This window comes from Crinia signifera, chromosome 6 (assembly GCF_055691185.1).
Source record: "Crinia signifera chromosome 6, ASM5569118v1, whole genome shotgun sequence".
NCBI lineage: Eukaryota > Metazoa > Chordata > Amphibia > Anura > Myobatrachidae > Crinia > Crinia signifera.
In genome coordinates, this window is record NC_139222.1 from 14326779 (window position 1) to 14350979 (window position 24201).

Consider the following 24201-nt stretch of genomic DNA (forward strand, 5'->3'; position numbering starts at 1 on the left):
TGGGAATGGGGCATTATACAGTAACACCGGGGGGATGTGACAGGAGAGGTGACTGCTGGGAATGGGACGTTATACAGTAACACGGGGGGATGTGTCTGGGTGATGACTGTATCATTGTGTGTGTCAGGTACCTATCAGGTGTCTGGATGTCATTACCTTTTCTTTATGCAGGAGGGGGAGTATTTAAAAGAAAACGAGGATCTTTACAAGGACGTGATGATGGACAATCACTGGCATATGACCTCGCTGGGTAAGAAGACTTTCATTTACTAAAGTGATGATCAGTGTTGTATGCATTGATATCATATGATCACGCATACCAATGTCCTCAGTCACTGCGTGTCTCCTACAGATGGGCCCAGTAACAGAGATACCCCTGAGAGATGTCCCCGTCCTCTGTATTCCCAGGACTGTGCGACTATGGCTTCCATTATCCCACAAGAGCATCAGGTAGGTACAATGTACAGACTCCCAGTTATTACGAATACATTGTATTTGTCCTATTATATTTCAACGGTTTGTGACTTATACTTCCCTCACGTCTCTACATTCCCTCAGATATATCAACATGCTATCTGACCTCCCCGCAAGCCCCTTTAAATACCATTCAGACCTCCTCACGTGCCCTTAACATGTTCCTCAGTCCTCCTTAAATCCACCCGCTGATTACTACTGCAGGGATCCACACTGGAGCCTGTTAGCAGATGTGATGTCTGCAAAGTCTCCTCCTCTGCTGATTGGATAGCCAGCACCGCTAGCCTGTATTATGGGTTGAGCACAAAGCATCTCCCGTGGGTCCCGCCCTCTTTGATGGCTGATAGGTCATAGGAGCAAATTCTAAACACCAAATTGATTTTTCACTTTGATCTGTACAGCAGCTGTGTACATCTTGTACAATTTCATTTCCATTAATGATATACTTAATGAACAGGTTATTTGTATTGCTTTCTTGGTTAATTAGGCTCATGTAATAACTGGTGTAAAGGTAGAAGAGGGAGAAGAAGAGACGTATATGAGAGGTGACCAGCAGTGTAAGGAGGAGGAAATCCCTACAGACACCAGCACAGGTGAGTAATAATCACTAAGTACAGAACACACATGTGACTTGGAAACGCTGGTAAGGATAGAGATGGAAATGTACTGTACTGCTGGGGACTGTACTAGTGGATGGTGAAATAAGGACAGAGATACAGACATTGATCAGATCTCAGAATTGCTGCGTCTTGCTGTAATGTTCTCCTTCCAGACGTCCCAGAAGCTGTAGGTACAGATGTCTCTGGTCCGCCTCATAGAGACTTAACATGATATATACCATGTCCTCAGTGACTGCGTGTCTCCTACAGATGGACTCAGTAACACAGATACCCCAGAGAGATGTCCCCGTCCTCTGTATTCCCAGGATACTCACATATATACCATGTCCTCAGTCACTGTGTGTCTCCTACAGATGGGCCCAGTAACAGAGATACCCCAGAGAGATGTCCCCGTCCTCTGTATTCCCAGGATAATCGCATATATACAATGTCCTCAGTCACTGTGTGTCTCCTACAGATGGGCCCAGTAACAGAGATACCCCAGAGAGATGTCCCCGTCCTCTGTATTCCCAGGATAATCACATATATACCATGTCCTCAGTCACTGCGTGTCTCCTACAGATGGGCCAGTAACAGAGATACCCCAGAGAGATGTCCCCGTACTCTGTATTCCCAGGATAATCACATATATACCATGTCCTCAGTCACTGTTTGTCTCCTACAGATGGGTCCAGTAACAGAGATACCCCAGAGAGATGTCCCTGTCCTCTGTATTCCCAGGATAATCACATATATACCATGTCCTCAGTCACTATGTGTCCTACAGATGGGGCCAGTAACAGGAATACCCCAGAGAGATGTCACCGTCCTCTGTATTCCCAGGATAATCACATATATACCATGTACTCAGTCACTGTGTGTCTCATACAGATGGGCCCTGTAACAGAGATTCCCCAGAGAGATGTCCCCGTCCTCTGTATTCCCAGGATTGCACAGAGGAGACTCACAGGACCCCACAGGAGGATCAGGTAGGTGGGATTTACCACATTTTTTCCAGATACTGAAAACTTATAGTGGAAAAAATAAGATCTGTAGAGAAGCTGTGTGTGATATTCTGTTTACTTTCAAGTTATGAAATCATACATGGCTAAAGGTGTTATCTTATTGTTTGGGGCGATTTAGGGTGAATATCTGACCAATGTTAAGGTAGAAGATCTAGAAGAAGAGGAGACGGATGTGAGGGGTTATTGGCAGTGTAAGGAGGAGGAAATCCCTACAGATATCAGCTCAGGTGAGTAATAATCACTTATTACAGAGAGTCACATTCTCCTTTTTCTGTCACTACAGCAGCCTCTTATCCTGCACCCTCCTCTGTCAGTACAGATTAATGAGGGGAATGTATCTGCCATGGGGGGAGTCAGGAGACATCAGCCCTTATTATACTCCTGCTCTCCCCCCTCACATCATGTCACTGTGTGTTACCATCCCAGAGATCTGACCAGTCTCCTCCCCATACTCTCTGGTGTATCGCATACATCAGGAGCCATCAGTCCCCCATTATACTCTTGCTCTCCCCTCACATCATGTCACTGTGTGTTACCAGCCCAGAGATCTGACCAGTCTCCTCCCCACACTCTCTGGTGTATCTCATACATCAGGTGCCATCAGCCCCTATTATACTCCCGCTCTCCTCCTAACATCCTGTCACTGTGTTACCAGAGATCTGACCAGTCTCCTCCTCACACTCTCTGGTGTATCTCATACATCAGGAGCCATCAGCCCCTATTATACTCCTGCTCTCCCCCTCACATCATGTCACTGTGTGTTACCAGCCCAGAGATCTGACCAGTCTCCTCCCCACACTCTCTGGTGTATCTCATACATCAGGTGCCATCAGCCCCTATTATACTCCCGCTCTCCTCCTAACATCCTGTCACTGTGTTACCAGGGATCTGACCAGTCTCCTCCCCACACTCTCTGGTGTATCTCATACATCAGGAGCCATCAGCCCCTATTATACTCCTGCTCTCCCCCTCACATCATGTCACTGTGTGTTACCAGCCCAGAGATCTGACCAGTCTCCTCCCCACACTCTCTGGTGTATCTCATACATCAGGTGCCATCAGCCCCATTATACTCCCGCTCTCCTCCTAACATCCTGTCACTGTGTTACCAGAGATCTGACCAGTCTCCTCCTCACACTCTCTGGTGTATCTCATACATCAGGAGCCATCAGCCCTTATTATACCCCTGCTCTCCCCCTCACATCATGTCACTGTGTGTTACCATCCCAGAGATCTGACCAGTCTCCTCCCTGCACTCTCTGGTGTATCTCATACATCAGGAGCCATCAGCCCCTATTATACTCCTGCTTGCCCCTCACATCATGTCACTGTGTGTTACCAGCCCAGAGATCTGACCAGTCTCCTCCCCACACTCTCTGGTGTATCTCATACATCAGGAGCCATCAGCCCCTATTATACTCCTGCTCTCCCCCTCACATCATGTCACTGTGTGTTACCAGCCCAGAGATCTGACCAGTCTCCTCCCCACACTCTCTGGTGTATCTCATACATCAGGAGCCATCAGCCCCTATTATACTCCTGCTCTCCCCTCACATCATGTCACTGTGTGTTACCAGCCCAGAGATCTGACCAGTCTCCTCCCTGCACTCTCTGGTGTATCTCATACATCAGGAGCCATCAGCCCCTATTATACTCCTGCTCTCCCCCTCATATCATGTCACTGTGTGTTTCCAGCCCAGAGATCTGACCAGTCTACTCCCCACACTCTCTGGTGTATCTCATACATCAGGAGCCATCAGCCCCTATTATACTCCTGCTCTCCCCCTCACATCATGTCACTGTGTGTTACCAGCCCAGAGATCTGACCAGTCTCCTCCCCACACTCTCTGGTGTATCTCATTCATCAGGAGCCATCAGCCCCTATTATACTCCTGCTCTCCCCTCACATCATGTCACTGTGTCTTACCAGCCCAGAGATCTGACCAGTCTCCTCCCCGCACTCTCTGGTGTATCTCATACATCAGGAGCCATCAGCCCCTATTATACTCCTGCTCTCCTCTTACATCATGTTACTGTGTGTTACCAGACCAGAGATCTGACCAGTCTCCTCCCCGCACTCTCTGGTGTATCTCATACATTAGGTACCATCAGCCCCTATTATACTCCTGCTCTCCCCTCACATCATGTCACTGTGTCTTACCAGCCCAGAGATCTGACCAGTCTCCTCCCCGCACTCTCTGGTGTATCTCATACATCAGGTGCCATCAGCCCCTATTATACTCCTGCTCTCCCCCTCACATCATGTCACTGTGTGTTACCAGCCCAGAGATCTGACCAGTCTCCTCCCCACACTCTCTGGTGTATCTCATACATCAGGAGCCATCAGCCCCTATTATACTCCTGCTCTCCCCTCACATCATGTCACTGTGTGTTACCAGCCCAGAGATCTGACCAGTCTCCTCCCCGCACTCTCTGGTGTATCTCATACATCAGGAGCCATCAGCCCCTATTATACTCCTGCTCTCCCCTCACATCATGTCACTGTGTCTTACCAGCCCAGAGATCTGACCAGTCTCCTCCCCGCACTCTCTGGTGTATCTGATACATCAGAAGCCATCAGCCCCTATTATACTCCTGCTCTCCCCCTTTATATCATGTCACTGTGTGTTACCAGCCCAGAGATCTGACCAGTCTCCTCCCCGCACTCTCTGGTGTATCTCATACATCAGGAGCCATCAGCCCCTATTATACTCCTGCTCTCCCCGTCACATCATGTCACTGTGTGTTACCAGCCCAGAGATCTGACCAGTCTCCTCCCCGCACTCTCTGGTGTATCTCATACATCAGGAGCCATCAGCCCCTATTATACTCCTGCTCTCCCCCTCACATCATGTCACTGTGTGTTACCAGCCCAGAGATCTGACCAGTCTCCTCCCCGCACTCTCTGGTGTATCTCCTACATCAGGAGCCATCAGCCCCTATTATGCTCCTGCTCTCCCCCTCACATCATGTCACTGTGTGTTACCAGCCCAGAGATCTGACCAGTCTCCTCCCCGCACTCTCTGGTGTATCTCATACATCAGGAGCCATCAGCCCCTATTATACTCCTGCTCTCCCCCTCACATCATGTCACTGTGTGTTACCAGCCCAGAGATCTGACCAGTCTCCTCCCCACACTCTCTGGTGTATCTCATACATCAGGAGCCATCAGCCCCTATTATACTCCTGCTCTCCCCTCACATCATGTCACTGTGTGTTACCAGCCCAGAGATCTGACCAGTCTCCTCCCCACACTCTCTGGTGTATCTCATACATCAGCAGCCATCAGCCCCTATTATACTCCTGCTCTCCTCCTAACATCATGTCACTTTGTTACCAGCCCAGAGATCAGACCAGTCTCCTCCCCGCACTCTCTGGTGTATCTCCTACATCAGGAGCCATCAGCCCCTATTATACTCCTGCTCTCCCCCTCACATCATGTCACTGTGTTACCAGCCCAGAGATCTGACCAGTCTCCTCCCCACACTCTCTGGTGTATCTCATACATCAGGAGCCATCAGCCCTTGTTATACTCCTGACCTCCCCTCTCACATCATGCCACTGTGTGTTACCAGCCCAGAGATCTCACCAGTCTCCTCCCCACACTCTCTGGTGTATCTCATACATCAGGAGCCATCAGCCCCTATTATACTCCTGCTCTCCCCTCACATCATGTCACTGTGTGTTACCAGCCCAGAGATCTGACCAGTCCCCTCCCCACACTCTCTGGTGTATCTCATACATCAGGAGCCATCAGCCCCTATTATACTCCTGCTCTCCCCCTCACATCATGTCACTGTGTGTTACCAGCCCAGAGATCTAACCAGTCTCCTCCCCACACTCTCTGGTGTATCTCATACATCAGGAGCCATCAGCCCCTATTATACTCCTGCTCTCCCCTCACATCATGTCACTGTGTGTTACCAGCCCAGAGATCTGACCAGTCTCCTCCCCACACTCTCTGGTGTATCTCATACATCAGGAGCCATCAGCATGCTGCACAGCTACTGACTGTTCCCTTGCCCTCTCCCATCGGCCTTTCGACATACCTGCCGGCCGCTCTCACCGACCACCTCCCGGCACTTGGCGGGAGCCGCACCTGGGACAGAGGAGCAGGTAAGCGGAGACCCGATAATGCAGCTCACACCGCCGGTGCTTGAGTCTGCACCAGCAGAACTAGCAATGGCACTCAGTTGTTTCTGAGCATCCACAACATTACTGGGCATTTTCAGGCCGCTTACTGAGCCATTATGGTGGGGTCCCAGGAGGGGGTGGTTTGGACTCTGCAGCCCGTCCCCCATCCCCTTGGCCACATCATGACTCAGGTTTCCCACCTTGGGGACAAATCTCCTTCCTTTGTGAGCTCAGGGGCCATTTTGTGATGTCCCATCCCATCGGCTTGTTACAGTAACTGGAACCTGAGGACAGGGGAGGAGGAGCCACGGGCTGCACATCTCTAAAGGAGTTAACTCCTTGGTGCCCAGGTCCTTTAGACCCCATCATACCCATAATCCCAGTATCCACTATGGCTTCATAAAACAGGAATAACTGATTCCCACCAGTCATCTGACTAGCTTACTGGTGGGGACTCCCTGCAGCCGCCTGGATCTGGAATTATCACCGATACGCACATGGACATTGTATTCTACCCTTGAACTGTAACACTGATTAGGTGGAGACTCCTTCTTCAGTACTTGACGTAGATTGTTCTTAATGTTTTTTGGATGTCCTAAAATCATTACAGGTAGACAGATATTACAAAGAGTATTGGTCTTTATATACACACTAGGTGATTCATCGCACCCTACGGGCGCTCTTCACACCGGTGTAAGGGCCTGCGCCCCCTTAATTTGTGAACATTTGTATATGAGAAAGATGGTTAGAATTGTATGAAAGATGGCCTGTATTGCAACTTGAGTTATAGGTGCAATGTGTTAAATAGAGAGCATATGATGTGGAAGGGGGTGTGTATTGTTTTGTTTAATTAAAAAGCGGTTACAGAGTAAGATGTACATTGATAGTGTGGAGGGTACAGTGACATTTGTGGGTGTGGGGCGGCTGTGTGTGCATGTTGTTAAGGTGTGTGTGTGCAATAGTATAGTAGGGGTTTTTTGAGTCAACTCCCCACTGGCGGAGGTCACGACACAGGAAAACAGGAGGCTGGGTAGTGATAGGGGTGTGTGTGGGCATAAGGGGGACTAAAGAGGAGGGTGGGAGACACTGTGCAGCTTCTGCCAGTGGGTGAGGGTCCAGCGTGGCAGTACAGGAGTACAGGATGGTGGCCCTGAGTCAGTGTCTCCTCCTACTGGGTGAGAGTTCGGGTGCATGAGAGCAGGAGGCTGGGCTATGAGGCATGATAGGGGCATGTGGGCAAAACAGCGTCAGCGACTCCCCAGTGGTGGAAGTTACGGGGCAGGAGAACAGGAAGCTGGGTAGTGATAGGGGTGTGTGGGCATACGGGGGACTAAAGAGGAGGGTGGCGGACACTGTCAGTGGGTGAGGGTCCAGCGTGGCAGCACAGGAGTACAGGACGGTGCCCCTGAGCCAGTGTCTCCTCCTACTGGGTGGGAGTTAGGGTGCATGAGAGCAGGAGGCTGGGTGGTAAAGCATGATAGGGGAATGTGGGCAACACAGGGTGAGCGGGTCCCCACTGGCGGAAGTTACGGGGCAGGAGAACAGGAGGCAGGGCAGTGATAGAGGTGTGTGGGCATGAGGGGTAGTAAAGGTTTTTGCCTGTTGCTGAGTAGGTATAGGCACTGGTGCAGACGCCATCCATGGTTGGCGTTTTGCACCCTGCCATCGATAGTAGTAACATATTACTTGGATAACCATCGATTGTTGTAGCTATCGATGCTCATCCATTATATCTGACTGAATAGGCCGTGGGTCAATCAGAACTCGGTGGAGGGACTTCTGGGTGTGGGGGGCGGCGCTATGCTCCGTGTGCCGGCACCTTAAAAAAATGTGAAACTTGATCGGTTCTCCTTTGTCATCGATGTAGGGAAACCATCTGGTCCTCCCACATCGATGGCAAAAGTATTCAACATCTACAGCGGCTACAGATGGGCACAGTAACAGAAATACCCCAGAGAGATGTCCCCGTCCTCTGTATTCCCAGGATAATCACATTTATACAATGTCCTCAGTCACTGCGTGTCTCCTACAGATGGGACTAGTAACAGAGATACCCCAGAGAGATGTCCCCGTCCTCTGTATTCCCAGGATAATCACATATATGCCATGTCCTCAGTCACTGCGTGTCTCCTACAGATGGGCCCAGTAACAGAGATACCCTAGAGAGATGTCCCCGTCCTCTGTATTTCCAGGATAATCACATATATACCATGTCCTCAGTCACTGCGTGTCTCCTACAGATGGGCCCAGTAACAGAGATACCCCAGAGAGATGTCCCTGTCCTCTGTATTCCCAGGATAATCACATATATACCATGTCCTCAGTCACTGTGTGTCTCCTACAGATGGGCCAGTAACAGGAATACCCCAGAGAGATGTCCCCGTCCTCTGTATTCCCAGGATAATCACATATGTACCATGTCCTCAGTCACTGCGTGTCTCCTACAGATGCAGCCAGTAACAGAGATACCCCAGAGAGATGTCCCCGTCCTCTGTATTCCCAGGATAATCACATATATACAATGTCCTCAGTCACTGCGTGTCTCCTACAGATGCAGCCAGTAACAGAGATACCCCAGAGAGATATCCCCGTCCTCTGTATTCCCAGGATAATCACATATATACAATGTCCTCAGTCACTGTGTGTCTCCTACAGATGGGCCCAGTAACAGAGATACCCCAGAGAGATGTCCCCGTCCTCTGTATTCCCAGGATAATCACATATATACAGTGTCCTCAGTCACTGCGTGTCTCCTACAGATGGGTCCAGTAACAGGAATACCCCAGAGAGATGTCCCCATCCTCTGTATTCCCAGGATAATCACATATATACCACTAGGTGATTCATCGCGCCCTACGGGCGCTCTTCACACCGTCGTAAGGGGCTGCGCTGCCTTAATTTGTGAACATTTGTATTGTGAGAAATATGGTTAGAATTGTATGAAAGATGCCTATATTGCAACTTCAGTTATAGGTGAAATGTGTTAAAAAGAAAGCATATGATTTGGAAGGGGGTGTGTATTGTTTTGTTTAATTAAAAAGCGTTTACAGAGAAAGATGTACAGTGACATTTGTGGGTGTGGGGCTGTGTGTGCATGTTGTTTAGGTGTGTGTGTGCGCAATAGTATAGTAGGGTGTTTCTGAGTCAGCTTCTCCCCACTGGCGGAGGTCACGACACAGGAAAACAGGAGGCTGGGTAGTGATAGGGGTGTGTGGGAATAAGGGGGACTAAAGAGGAGGGTGGGGAGATACTGTGCAGCTTCTGCCAGTGGGTGAGGGTCCAGCGTGGCAGTACAGGATGGTGGCCCTGAGTCAGTGTCTCCTCCTACTGGGTGGGAGTTCGGGTGCATGAGAGCAGGAGGCTGGGCTATGAGGCATGATAGGGGCATGTGGGCAAAACAGCGTCAGCGACTCCCCAGTGATGGAAGTTACGGTTCAGGAGAGCAGGAAGCTGGGTAGTGATATGGGTGTGTGAGTATACGGGGGACTAAAGAGGGGCTTAGGGGTGCCGTGAATTGCGGGAGGGGCACGAGGGGTGCCGTGAATCAAGGGATGGAGGGGGCGCAGGTGTCTGCGAATCGCGGGAGAGGGCGGGGGTCCGCAAAGCGTGGGAGGGGGCGTGAATTGCGCGAGGGGGGGTTGTGAATCGCGGGAGGGGGGGTGCGCGGGGGGTCCGTGAATTGTGGGAGGGGGGGGGGGCACGAGGCGCGATGAATCACCTAGTTGGTTATATATTCTTGTAGAAGGATGGTAGGATGTTGCGGTCATTCAGAATGCATTTACATAAACAGTAATAGTAGCAGTAAAAGGTCTGACTTAAAACACCTACAGTAAAACAGAACAGGTGTTATATATTATACAAAGAATTGGTTGATGATGTGTAGGTTGACGTGCACATAGTTGTCACTGGAAAAAACTTGCCACAAGAAAAAATCAACACAGAAAGGTCAACACATGTAAATGTTGACATAAGTGTGACACCTCATTGGTGTCCATGTCGACACATGAGAATGAATATGAAAACATTCAAAAAGTGAAAAATAAATCTTCAAAAGCTCATGTCAACCTTTTTCATTGTCGACCATAGCCATGTCAGTGTTTTGCATGTGCCATTTAATCGTGGTGTTGCCGTGAATGGGGGGGGGAGGTCGCGGGGGTGCCGCGAATTGCGGAAGGGGGGTTGTGGGGGGTGGGTGACGCGAATCGCGGGAGGGGGGTCGTGTGGGGGGTACCACGAATCACGAGAGGGGGTCGCTGGGGTGCCGCAAATCGCCACAAGAAAAAATCAACACAGAAAGGTCAACAAATTAAATGGTGACATAAGTGTGGCACTTCATTGGTGACCATGTCGACACATGAGAATGAATATGAAAACATTCTTAAAATGAAAAATAAATCCTCAAAAACTCATGTCAACCTTTTTCATCGTCGACCATAGCCGTGTCAGTGTTTTGCATGTGCCATTTGATCCTGGGGTTGCTGTGAATCGCGGCGGCTGGGGGGGGGGGGGGGTCTCAAATTGGGGGAGGGGGGTCACGGGGGTGGGTGCTGCGAATTGCGGTGGGGGGGGGCGGGGGGTTTGCCGCGAATCACGGGAGGGGGGGTCAGGGGGCGTGCCGCGAATCACGGGGGGTGCAGGGGGGATGGGCGAGGGGGGTTGCAGCGAATCGCAGAAGGGGGGGACGCGGGGGGTGGGGTGCCCCAAATCGCCGGAGGGGGGGTCGTGGGGGCTGGGGTTGCCGCAAATCGTGGGGGGGTGGGTGCCGCAAATTGCGGTAGGGGGGGGTTTGCGGGGGCACGCGCGAATCGTGGGAGGGGCCCCGCGAATCGCGGGAGGGGGGGCGTGGGGGGCGCTCACCTGGTGTGTCTGGTGAGTAGCTGTGTCTTTGCTGGGTAACATGGGGAGGCAGAGGGTGTCTGGCACTGTGCATACCTCCCAACATGACCCATGGCAGGAGGGACACAATGCTCTGCCGCTGGACTTTCTTCCTAATGTATGATTACCTCCATCTGTGTTGAACAGGTTAATTGATAGGAAAGGTGCTTCAACACAGGTGATGGCAATCATACATTAAAAGGAAAGTAGGAGGAGGAGTTTGCAGGTGCACACTAAATATATATGCTAGACCTTTTAATATCTTGCTATATTGCATTTGAGGTTATTAGCATAGTAATGGCCATTAGTATGGGCTTGTCCACCGCATCCAGGTTACCTCAATAGGACAAGTCCCTAACACTACTCTGGGACAGGGCCCCCCAGGCCTGCCCAGCAGAACCACCCCATGGCATCACATTAGTGTGAAATTAAAGCAATGTGTCCCTCCTATGACTGGTTGGTTCTCTGTCATGTGAGTCAGAGGCTCCACCCAGTGTTAGAGGGTCACACACACTTTGAGTGACAGATGTAGCCAAATATATAAGAGATGTCCTCAGTCACTGTGTGTCTCCTACAGATGGGCCCAGTAACAGGAATACCCCAGAGAGATGTCCCCGCCCTCTGTATTCCCAGGATAATCACATATATACAATGTCCTCAGTCACTGTGTGTCTCCTACAGATGGGCCCAGTAACAGGAATACCCCAGAGAGATGTCCCCATCCTCTGTATTCCCAGGATAATCACATATATACCATGTCCTCAGTCACTGCATGTCTCCTACAGATGGGCCCAGTAACAGGAATACCCCAGAGAGATGTCCCCGTCCTCTGTATTCCCAGGATAATCACATATATACCATGTCCTCAGTCACTGTGTGTCTCCTACAGATGGGCCCAGTAACAGGAATACCCCAGAGAGATGTCCCCGTCCTCTGTATTCCCAGGATAATCACATATATACCATGTCCTCAGTCACTGCGTGTCTCCTACAGATGGGCCCAGTAACAGAGATACCCCAGAGAGATGTCCCCGTCCTCTGTATTCCCAGGATAATCACATATATACCATGTCCTCAGTCACTGCGTGTCTCCTACAGATGGGCCCAGTAACAGGAATACTCCAGAGAGATGTCCCCGTCCTCTGTATTCCCAGGATAATCACATATATACCATGTCCTCAGTCACTGCGTGTCTCCTACAGATGGGCCCAGTAACAGAGATACCCCAGAGAGATGTCCCCGTCCTCTGTATTCCCAGGATAATCACATATATACCATGTCCTCAGTCACTGTGTGTCTCCTACAGATGGGTCCAGTAATAAAGATACCCCAGAGAGATGTCCCCGTCCTCTGTATTCCCAGGACTGTACAGAGGAGTCTCACAGGACCCTACAGGAGGATCAGGTAGGTGGGATTTAGGGTATCGCCAAGTATTTATCACTAAATGATGTGTAGAGAAGCTGTGCGTCATAAAATTATATTATACTAATGAAACCTTACATTACTATGTCATTTTTTTTTTTTTTTTTGTCTTATGGTTTATAAAGGGTGATGACCTGACTGGTCTTAATATAAAATATATAAAGAGAGAAGAAGAGACCTATGTTTGGGGTGACCAGCCGTGTAAGGAGGAGGAGGAAATCCCTACAGATACCAGCACAGGTGAGTAATCTACTGTATATATTACTAGCAGAATAATTACTTTATGAGATACCTGTTGCCTGAACAAGGTAGCAAATTAAAGGTCTTGGTCCATAGATTTGCAGAAAAATATGAAGTAATTTGGTTGCTTTGTTTTGGCGTTATGTGCCATTTACTGTGCATCACCATTGTCCTCTGGAAATTGTGACCATTGGTGAACTCATATCGATATTCCAGTTCTATACATATACATTTAAAATCATAATGACGTATTTGTAGCTTGCAAATTGTACTAAAGCATCTACAACTCGCTAATACTATGAGAATGGGCTCCTATGTGTAGTAACATTTATCTATTTCCGTGCATTTCTTTCCAACAGATGGACAGACGAACAGAAATATCTATGATGGAATTCTAATTTTATCTTTAGATGTTAAAGAAGAAGATCAAAATAACACTCAAGTTACTGCAGGAGAAAATCCAATTATACTAAATATATCTGACCCCTCCAATCATGAGAAATGTTTTCCCAGTAATTCAGATTTTGCTGGACATAGTACAGCTCATAGCGATGTTCAATTATTTTCTTGTTCTGTATGTAGCAAGGGCTTTATACATCAGTCAGCCTTGGCTAGACATCAGAAAACGCACACAGCCGGGAAACCGTTTCCATGTCCTGAATGTGGGAAATGTTTTACAAAGAGATACATTCTTGTTAGACATCAGAGGCTTCACACAGGCGAGAAGCTGTTTTCATGCTCTCAGTGTGGAAAATGTTTTACGAGTAAATCTATTTTGATGACTCATCAGAAATTTCACACAGGCGAGAAACCGTTTCCGTGCTCTGATTGTGGGAAATGTTTTGCTCGCAAATCAAATCTCATCGAACATCAGACACTTCACACAGGTGTGACACCATTTCCATGCTCCGAGTGCGGGAAATATTTCACAAGGAAGTCCAATCTCGTTGAACATCAGAGACTTCACACAGGTGAGAAACCATTTCCATGCTCGGAGTGTGGGAAATGTTTTACTTATAAATCAAGTCTTGTGGAACATCAGAGAACGCACACGGGTGAGAAACCGTTTCCGTGCTCTGAGTGTGGGAAATGTTTTACATATAGATCAGCTCTTGCTATACATCAAAGAAGTCACGCAGCGGGGAACCAATTTCCATGTACGGAGTGTGGAAAAGGTTTCACACAGGATTCGGATCTTGCTAAACATCAGAGACTCCACACGGGTGAGAAACCGTTTGCATGCTCTGAGTGTGGGAAATGCTTTACATATGAATCGCGTCTAATTCTACATCAGGGCATTCATGCACCTGAGAAACAATTTCCATGTTCTGAGTGTGGAAAGAAATTTACCCAAAAAACGGATCTCGTCGAACACCAAAGAGTTCACACAGGTGAGAAACCCTTCCTGTGTACGGAGTGTGGGAAATGTTTTACATATAACTCAAGTCTTATTGAACATCACAGAACTCACACAGGTGAGAAACCGTATGCGTGTTCAGAGTGTGACAAATGTTTCACGTGGAAATCAAATCTTGTTGAGCATCAGAGACTTCACACGGGAGAGAAGCCGTTCCCATGTACCGAGTGCGGGAAATGTTTTGCGCATAAATTAGCTCTGATTGTTCATCGGAGACGTCACACGGGCGAGAAGCCGTTTTCATGTCCGGTGTGCGGCCGATGTTTTGCCCACAAATCCCATCTCACTGAACATCGGATTACTCACACGGGTGAGAAACCGTTTCCGTGTTCCGAGTGCACCCAATGTTTTACACGCAAGTCATCTCTTGTTAAGCATCTGAGACTTCACACAGGTGAGAAACCGTTCCCGTGCGCCGAGTGTGGGAAATGTTTTACATATAAGGCGAGTCTCATGGAGCATCAGAGAACGCACACAGGTGAGAAGCCGTTCTCGTGTTCTGAGTGTGGGACCAGTTTCACATATAGATCAGCTATGGTTTCACATCAGAGAACTTGCACAGTTGAGAGACCGTTTACATCTAAGTGACGCGAACAGAAGGGCTCCTGGGCATTGTGAAAGAGTTCCTATTGGCGTGTTGTGAGGACTGATTGGCATGCTGGGAAGTTTTTGCTGTACATGTGGCATCTGAGGTCTTCTGGATGCAGTTTATGCCAGCTGGAGGTCTAAGGCCAATGAGCATAAAGTGGAGAGTGATAAATAGCCAGCCAATCAGCTCCTACCGCTCATGTTTCAAACCCAGCCTGTAACATGACACGTAGGAGCTGATTGGCTGGCTGTTTATCACTCTCCATTGTATCACCTTTTTTATGTGAGTATGCTGAGGTAATTTTCAGGCAGTGGTTTCAGATGATGTAAATCCTGGTTAATTGTGGCCCTTGATAAGGTTGGAGGGCCACACATGCAGTAGTAGATCAGAAGAATATCAGATTTCCTATCCGTGTCAATTTGAAGAAAGGTAATGATTGAGAAAGAGATAAGAAATGTAATTTAATTGGAATCGTGTAAGGAATATATAATATATATATATTTTGGACTTATTGTGAAATGTTTAAAATTATACAAATAATTAAAATTGAAAGGAGAAGTGGATACAAGATTGGAAGCTAGGGGGGTACACATGATTATTTAGAAACCTCTATATGGGTTACAATGCATTGGATGTAAGGTGAAGACTGGAGCAATAGGTTAGTGTGTGGGTCACTAAGGGGTACATTTACGAACCCTTCTAAAAATGCTACAAGGTGATATTGCCCCTAGCAACCAACCAGATTCTGTTTATGATTTTCTACGATGCAGTAGAGAGATGAAAGACCAAATGTGATTGGCTGGTTTCTAGAAGCTTTCGAAAATGTACCTTTTAAGTCCTATGACTGAATATTGCTTGAAGGAACAAGGTAAAGGGGGAGGGCCAACTGCAAAGGGGAGGGCCTACTGAAAGCAATGAAACGCGTAGTGTGCTGTGCACATGCTATATACTTAGTTTGGGTCGCTGTATGACAAGCCAGGGTCCTAATAAAGCCCAATTAATTCTCATTATTGAGAAAGGAAACCAGCTTGCAATGAACAGAAGGGAATACAAATGAATAATGAGATACTAGGAACAGAAAGTGGGAAATGTATTTAAGTGCATTGTACAGTCATTTCTGCCGGAACATTGCTTCATTTTTGCAGCGGATGTAATGATTTGAAGAAGCTGATCCTTTTATATACTAGGATTAGAACAGGGCTGTTTATCCTTCCGAGGAACCTGCAGGTTATACTGAAACGCGTCACGTTCCCGTCACTTGGTCACACTTGTTGCAGCCAAGGCTTCTCTTCCTCTAACGTTAATGATGACCACCAACCGGACTCTCCTTTACTGATCTGACCTGGGACGGGGTAAAAGCTGCCTATACCGGATAATCCAACTGCAATGGAATGAGGACAGCTTTGTGGTCAATGCTGATGACCTGTTCCTCTACGTATGATTCCTAATGGTAGAGCCCATTTGTTCCATAGCAGCTGTGATCTCCTGTAAGAGGCTCATGATTTGCAGACTCTCTAGTTCCCTCTTAGCTGCTGTAACGATTCACTGAATTCTCTTTATTCTGTTAATATTTTTTTTTCTTTGAATAAATCTCTGCAAAAGAAATCTCCTGCGAGTGTGTTTAATTGTGGCGTATAGATTTTATTTTGCCTTCTCGATAAGAGATGCAGTTTGGATACTATTGGTAACTATACCGATGCCTTGAGAGGACGGAACCTTGAATAGTTCAGGATCTCGACACCAGAATACTGACCGCTGGGATCCTGTTCCGTAAGGGAGCGGGTGACCGAGATGGGGGGGTGTTAGGGTCAGGCTGTTAGTTTTAGGCAGTGGGTTGCAGGGGTTAGGCACTAGCGGGAAGGGTTGGGTTGCTACAAGGAAGGAGTAGGGGCGAGGGTTAGGCTGATGTCAGATCACCTAGCTGGTGCTCAGGTGTCATTACTAACTCATGTTTCCTTTTCAGGGTCCATGGGTCCCACAGGGGACATCGGGGTTGTAGGTGGATCCAGGGGGTCCGAGGCACCAATCAGCGCAGCTTTTAAAGATTTCCCAGGATGCCCGGGCCCTCTCCCCTACAGCCCCGCCTCCAGGCTCATCTAGCCAGTTTTTGTTTGGTGCCTGCAGGAAGCAGGAGCACCTTATTTCAGCGGGGGTTACCTCACTGAGGTAACCCCACTAAGCTTTTATTTTTTTTTTTATTTTTTTTTTTTTACTTTTTGAATCTGCCGCTTCAGCGGCAGAAGCCGCCTTGCGGCTGAGGCTGTTACCCGCTGTCAGTCACTGACGGCGGAGCGAACAGCCGCATCACCCTTCCGGCGCCGGCTCCTTCTTCTGACGCGGCATGGAGGACCTCAGCGGGGGTGAGAACGCGGCGCCTAGCACCGTCAGCGTTTTCCCCCGGACGGCGTGGCCGGATCAAAGGGACAGGTAAGGCTCCACCTGGAGCACAAACCGCTGTCATGCCGCGCTGGCGGGGGAGACGCTCGCGGCAGCTGGCGTGGGTGCCGGCTACGGCCCGTGACCCCACTAGACCACCGGGGACGAGTGCAGACTGGGGGGGGGGGCCCACATTACATCTCACATCCCGGTGGGGGAAGTCCAGCAAGGGGGGGAGGCGTTGGTCTGCAACCTCCTCCCCCAGCCTTGGCGCCATTTCTCCTCGAGATCTGCCGTTCCATTGGCTGTATAAATGGTGCCCGCCCCCTCTCTCTCGGCCGGCAGCCATTTCTCATCAGCACCTCCAGAGAGCGGGCACCTTTCTCCCCTGTGAAATCGCCTACAGGTTCAGTAGCCTCTTTCACAGCCACCCTTATTCCCACTTTTCTCCATAGAGTCAAGCGGTTGACACAGGGTGAGGTAGTCTTTTTCTGGCTATAGAGTGTGTGTGACTTGTGCTAGTTTTCATTACTTCTGTCCAGTGATTTCCTATAGGGATCTATCCTATTGCGCACTGTCAGCTCTCCTTGCCAGTGTGGTTGTCACCATGTCTAAGAGAGGGCGTCAGCAGACAGAATCTCCTCAGCTCTTGTCCTGCAAGGGCTGTGCTGCAGGCCTGTCTGATATGGATGTTGTTCGGGATGGCCTGTGTGTCAACTGCATGTCCCCTGAGCAGTCCTCTGCCACAGTTCAACAACCCCCATGGGCGGCGTTCCAACAGTTACTAGGTACCCTGGTGGATCGCCTGCCCGCTGCCGTGGCTCCCCCCATAGCCCAGTCCCCTCCACCCTGGGTGGATGCCCTGTCGACCACGGTGCAGACCCTGCAGCAGACTACGGCTACTATGCAAAAGCTGCTGCCCCAGGCTGTACAGCCCAGTAGTTCCTTTTTACCGCCATTACTGGCAGATACACGGGATGACACTGATACTGATGATGGGGGAGATGATGACGCTGATAATGCACCTGATGATATCAATCTAAATGATGATCAGGATGACCCCATGCCACTGGATATTCCTGCGGCTCAGACTGATGTGGCTGCCTTGATACACGCTATTAAAGAGGTCCTATTATATGACCCTGAACCTGTCGCTAAGACAAAGGATGTGTTTTAAAAAACAAAAGGTCCTTAAGGCCCAGTTCCCTCATTCCGATTACCTCACGGAAATTAGAAAAAATCAGTGGCAGGAGCTGGGCAAGAAAACCAGCATCCCACGGAGGGTTCTAAACAAATACCCCCTCCCACCGGAGGATTGCAAGCCGTGGGAGATACCACCTTCAGTGGACCCACATGTTGCAAGACTGGTAAAGCCCTCGGTATTGCCCGTCGCATCTGGGTCAATCCTAGGGGACCAGACTGACAGGCGCCTAGAACAGGCTCTTAAGGCCACCTTTTCTTACTCAGGCGCTGTTCAAAGGCCTACAATAGCAGCCACTTGGGCAGCCAAAGCCATTCTCCCGTGGGTTCAAACCTTGGAGGAGGAACTTGCACAGGATGCATCAGAGGATGCTAAACTGTGCATTCTCCATATTAAACAGGCAGCTGCCTTTATAATGGACGCCATGTCGGATGCTGGCACTCTAGCAGCCAAGGCATCGGCCAGTGCAGTGCTAGCACGCCGCATCATCTGGCTCCGACCTTGGAAGGTCGACTTAGAGTCCAAAAAGACCCTGGAGTTGCTACCATTCAAGGGTGAGACTCTCTTCGGGGACGAACTAGATAAAATAGTAGCCTCCTTGGCAGCAGCTAAGACTGCGTGCCTTCCAACGGCTCTCCCTCAGAAGTCTAGGCCTGCCTTTCGGTCCTTTCGTCCCCAGGGCAAGGCCAGAGGCCAACCTTTCACCAAACCTTCCCCCTCCCGTAAACCCGCCAAAGCCAAACCTAAGCAGGCATGGGCCGCAAGACAGGCCCCAAACAAGCCTGACAAGCCTTCCGCATGACGGGCCGGCACCCCCGCCGGGGGAGCCTCAGGTGGGGGGCAGGCTTCTCCTCTTCTCAAGCCAGTGGCTGTCCTCCACAAAGGATGCCTGGGTGAGGGAAGTAGTCTCTCGGGGCTACTCCATTGCGTTCAAAAGAACACCTCCCAAAAAATTCTTCTGCACCGGCCTCCCACACGATCCGGTAAAAGCAGACCATCTGCAAAGGATCTTGCAGTCCCTGTTAAAGTCTCTGGTCATTGTCCCCGTACCCCAACACCAGAGAGGACAAGGGTTTTATTCAACTCTCTTTCTTGTCCCAAAACCCAACGGGACATTCAGACCCATTCTGAACTTAAAGGCGCTAAACAAGTCAGTCAAGGTGTCCAAGTTCAGAATGGAGACGTTAAGATCCATAATCCTGGCGCTGGAGGAGGGGGATTACATGGTGTCCCTGGACATCCGAGATGCGTACCTGCATGTCCCCATCCTCCCAGCGCACCAAAAAGTACCTGAGATTTGCCATCCTACACAGGCACTTTCAATTCAGGGCTCTGCCTTTTGGACTGGCCACTGCCCCAAGAATCTTCACGAAGATTATGGCAGTAATGGCCTCGCTCTTACACCAGCAGGGCATTCGAGTGTTCCCTTACCTGGACGACCTCTTGCTAGTCGCAAAGTCGCCAGACATCCTCCTGGCACACCTGCAAACGACAGTCACAACCTTGCAGGACCACGGTTGGCTCCTAAATTGGGAGAAGTCCACCCTGCTTCCCTCGCAGCGCATGCTGCACCTGGGAGCTCTGCTGGATACCAAGGCCCTCCGGCTCCTTCTCCCAGCAGACAAGAGTGCTGCCTTACACCAGCACATTCTCAAATTCCTCTCCAGCCCTCGGGTCTCGGTTCATTGGGCGATGAAAATCCTCGGTCGAATGGTGTCCACTTTCGACATGGTCGAGTGGGCCCAGTTCCACTCTCGCCCCCTTCAGAGTCTCATTTTGAAGAAGTGGGACGGTCAGACCCAACATATCAGGACCACCTTCTTCCAACTGTCTCAGGAAGTTCGGGAGTCCCTCCAGTGGTGGCTACTTCCGCAGCACCTGTTGACGGGTCGACCGTTCTGGTTCACAGAATGGTTAGTCCTTACAACCGACGCCAGCTTGCGGGGCTGGGGAGCGGTAGTAGAATCCCAGTCCTTGCAAGGCGTTTGGTCAACCCAGGAGTCCAGGTTGTCCATAAACGTCCTGGAATTGAGGGCAGCATACAATGCACTGCTCGGAGCAAAGGACCTGGTCCAGGGCAGGCCAGTACAGATCAGGTCAGACAACGCCACGACGGTGGCGTACATAAACCGCCAAGGGGGCACCCGCAGCATGGCGGCCCTACGGGAAGTTTCAAGGATTCTTCAGTGGGCGGAGCAAAATCTCCTGGCACTCTCAGCAGTCTTTATCCCGGGTGTCCTGAACTGGGAAGCGGACTTCCTGAGCCGTCAGGACATCCATCCAGGGGAGTGGTCTCTCCACCCGGAGGTCTTTGCCTCTCTGACAGAGGAATGGGGCGTGCCGGACGTGGATCTCATGGCGTCCAGGCACAACCGCAAAGTGCAGAGGTTCGGCTCCAGGACAAAGGATCCTCTAGCCGACTTCACAGACGTTCTCACGGTCCCTTGGAAATTCCATCTCCCGTACGCGTTCCCTCCCATCAATATGATCCCACGGATCATCCGGAAATTCAAGGTGGAACGCGGGAACCTCATTCTGATAGCCCCATTCTGGCCACGCAGACCCTGGTTTGTGGACCTGCTACAAATGTCGTACCAGCCTCACATTCCGTTGCCACCTCGGAAGGATCTGTTGGCACAGGGCCCCTGTCTGCATCCAGATCCCCACCGCCTGTCTTTAACGGCGTGGCACTTGAAACTGCCTTACTAAGGAAAAAGGGTTTCTCTTCCAGCGTGGCTAGGACAATGATTCAGGCACGTAAACCATCATCGTCTAGAATTTATTACCGGATTTGGCACACGTTCTTCTCTTGGTGTACTTCCAACAAGTATAACCCCAAAGTGTTCAAAATAGCCAGGATCCTGGCTTTCCTGCAGAGAGGGCTAGATATGGGACTAAGGCTGGCGTCGCTAAAAGTCCAGGTGTCAGCCCTGTCTGTTTGGTTCCAGAGGAAGATCGCACTTCTACCAGATGTACACACTTTCTTTCAGGGGGTACTCCATGTGCAACCACCGTATACCCCTCCTACTATGCCTTGGGACCTTACCCTTGTGTTACAGGCATTGGCTAAGCCTCCCTTTGAGCCGTTAAGTTCAGTTGACCTTAAGTGGCTGACACTTAAGACAGTGTTTCTCCTGGCAATATCATCAGCCAGGAGGGTTTCCGATCTTTCCGCTCTGTGCTGGAAACCTCCCTTCCTCATCCTACATGCAGATAGGGCAGTCCTGAGAACGAAACCTTCACACCTGCCTAAAGTCGTCTCTAGGTTTCATATGAACCAGGAAATTGTGGTTCCGGCCTTCGCATCAGAAAACCTATCACGACAGGAACGCCTTTTGGATGTAGTCAGGGCTCTGACTATATATGTGGAACGCACTAGGGCAGTCAGGAAGTCTGACGCTCTGTTCGTGTTGTACGGTTTCCACAAAAAGGGCTGGCCGGCTTCTAAGCAGACCGTTGCCCGTTGGATTCGGATGGTTATCCATCAGGTCTATCAGCAGGCAAAGTTACCTATTCCTGTGTCTTTAAAAGCACATTCTACCAGGGCGGTAGGTCCGTCTTGGGCAGCAAGCAGAGGCGCTTCTGCCGAACAACTGTGCAGGGCTGCAACGTGGTCATCTGTCCATACTTTCACCCGATATTATGCTTTTGACACGTTCGCCTCCCAGGATGCTTCCTTTGGGCGTCGGGTTCTTCTGACCCCTCAGGCAAATTCCCACCCGTGAGTATACTGCTTGTGACATCCCCGATGTCCCCTGTGGGACCCATGGACCCTGAAAAGGAAAAGGAGAGTTATGGTAGACCTACCTTTGTTAACTCCCTTTCCTTGAAGTCCATGGGGACCACAGGGCGCCCCCCCTTTTAATTTGTTTCTGAGGGATTCCTTGAAGTGGTATTATGTGACCTGTACTGACCATGTTTGATCATGTATGTCTGTGTCTATGGGTATGTGTCCTATCCTTCTCTCCTCTCCGCTTCCTGCTTACGGCTTGTAACTAAAACTGGCTAGATGAGCCTGGAGGCGGGGCTGTAGGGGAGAGGGCCCGGGCATCCTGGGAAATCTTTAAAAGCTGCGCTGATTGGTGCCTCGGACCCCCTGGATCCACCTACAACCCCGATGTCCCCTGTGGTCCCCATGGACTTCAAGGAAAGGGAGTTAACAAAGGTAGGTCTACCATAACTCTCCTTTTCCCAGGCCACCAACTGGTGGACATTTATAGTCATTACTAACTGCCACATGTCCCAGATCACCTAGCTGGTGCACAGGTGCAGTCATTACGAACGGTCACATTTCCCAGACCACCTAACTACATAGTTACATAATGTTACATAGTAGTTAGGGCTGAAAAAATTTGCGTCCATCTAGTTCAACTTTGGTTTGTTAGCTTAACCCTTGTTTCATGTAGTGTATACTGATATTTTATTTTAAAGAGATATATTTATTTATTTGTATTCCTGGATGTTTTAACCAATAAATGTTTGTCCAACCTTATCTTAAACGTATTTAATGTGTCTGCCGACACTACCTTCCACCGGGAAGAGAGTTCCATAGTTTGGCTGCCCTGACCGTGAAAAACTGCTGGTGCAGTCATTACGAACTGTCACATTTCCCAGACCACTTAGCTGTGCACAGGTGCAGTCATTACTAACACACATTTCCCAGGCCACCTAGCTGGAGCACAGGTGCAGTCATTACTAACACACATTTCCCAGGCCACCTAGCTGGAGCACAGGTGCAGTCATTACTAACACACATTTCCCAGGCGACCTAGCTGGTGCACAGGTGCAGTCATTAATGTCACATTCCCCAGATCACCTATCAGGTGCAGTCATTACTAACAGTCACATTGCCCAGACCACCTAGCTGGTGCACATGTGTAGTCATTACTAACCGTCACATTTTCAAATACGTGCCGCATTCATTCCTAACTGCCGCATTCTACAGATCCACAGGTGGCCTGGTGAACATGACCTGTTGGTAGATCTCAAGGACCGTTTTAGCCACCGTTGCACTAGACAATCATTGGAAAGATTTACACACACACACACACACACATATATATTTTGTGATGAGGTTTTATTAGAAGTTATGTTATGGCAGAAATAATTAATAAGAACGAAGTCTCTTTGAAGATTCTTCATTCTAAGTTGTGTGGCATACACAGAGCATACTGTACTTTATAATAGTTATACGCCCTTGTGGTGATTTTATATTGTCTCAGCATCTTCTGACTTATCTTGTGATCCTGGTTCACTCGCGAAAGCAAACTCTCTCTCTAATGGACAAACCCCGCCCCACCCCCCTCCCCCGTCCGCAGCCTTACCTGTCTTGCTGGTCCCGGCTCCCTTGCTGGCTTCATTCTTCTGCTATGGAGATGGACCAACACAAAATGTCCGCCCCCATACAGCAGACGGTGTCAGAGAAATGTCTGCTATATGGGGCGGACATTTTATTGTGGTCCTTCTCACTAGCAGAAGAATGACCACCACTGAAGACAGGTTGGGGGGCGGGGGGGGCAAGCGGCGGACGGGTGGGGGCTAACTATAGCACCGCAGCCCCCACATGCACAGCACCCCCCACCCCCCCATGACCGCAGGGGCTGCGGTGCTATAGTTACGCCCCTGAGTTTAACTTTTACTATATTTCAGGACACCAGCTGACCACAGGCTATGAGTCACTGGCAGCTGGCTCTACCTCGCTTAATCTGTATAAAGACATAGTATCATTAAATGCTTATAAATCCATTCTTAAAGCAACTTTTTCTTCTATTCCTAGAAGCATATTAAAAAAATCACTTGAATTATTCAGCTTTTGATAAATTCAATAATCCATATCGGTTATGTTTGCGA

The 24201-nt window shown here is 49.5% G+C and overlaps 1 protein-coding gene across 3 annotated transcripts in view; it reads left to right on the forward strand.

Moving 5' to 3' along the window:
• The window catches only part of LOC146010010 (uncharacterized), a 101783-nt gene that overhangs the window by 4963 nt on the left and 72619 nt on the right, over window positions 1-24201 (forward strand). For 2 of the 3 annotated variants that reach the window (XM_083150770.1, XM_083150772.1), the window contains 5 exons: window positions 172-250; window positions 353-450; window positions 962-1067; window positions 1965-2062; window positions 2217-2325. In XM_083150770.1, coding sequence (XP_083006896.1) covers window positions 172-250; window positions 353-450; window positions 962-1067; window positions 1965-2062; window positions 2217-2325 — 490 coding nt within the window. The remainder of the gene's footprint in view (window positions 1-171; window positions 251-352; window positions 451-961; window positions 1068-1964; window positions 2063-2216; window positions 2326-24201) is intronic. The other variant, XM_083150771.1, reaches the window with a different exon arrangement.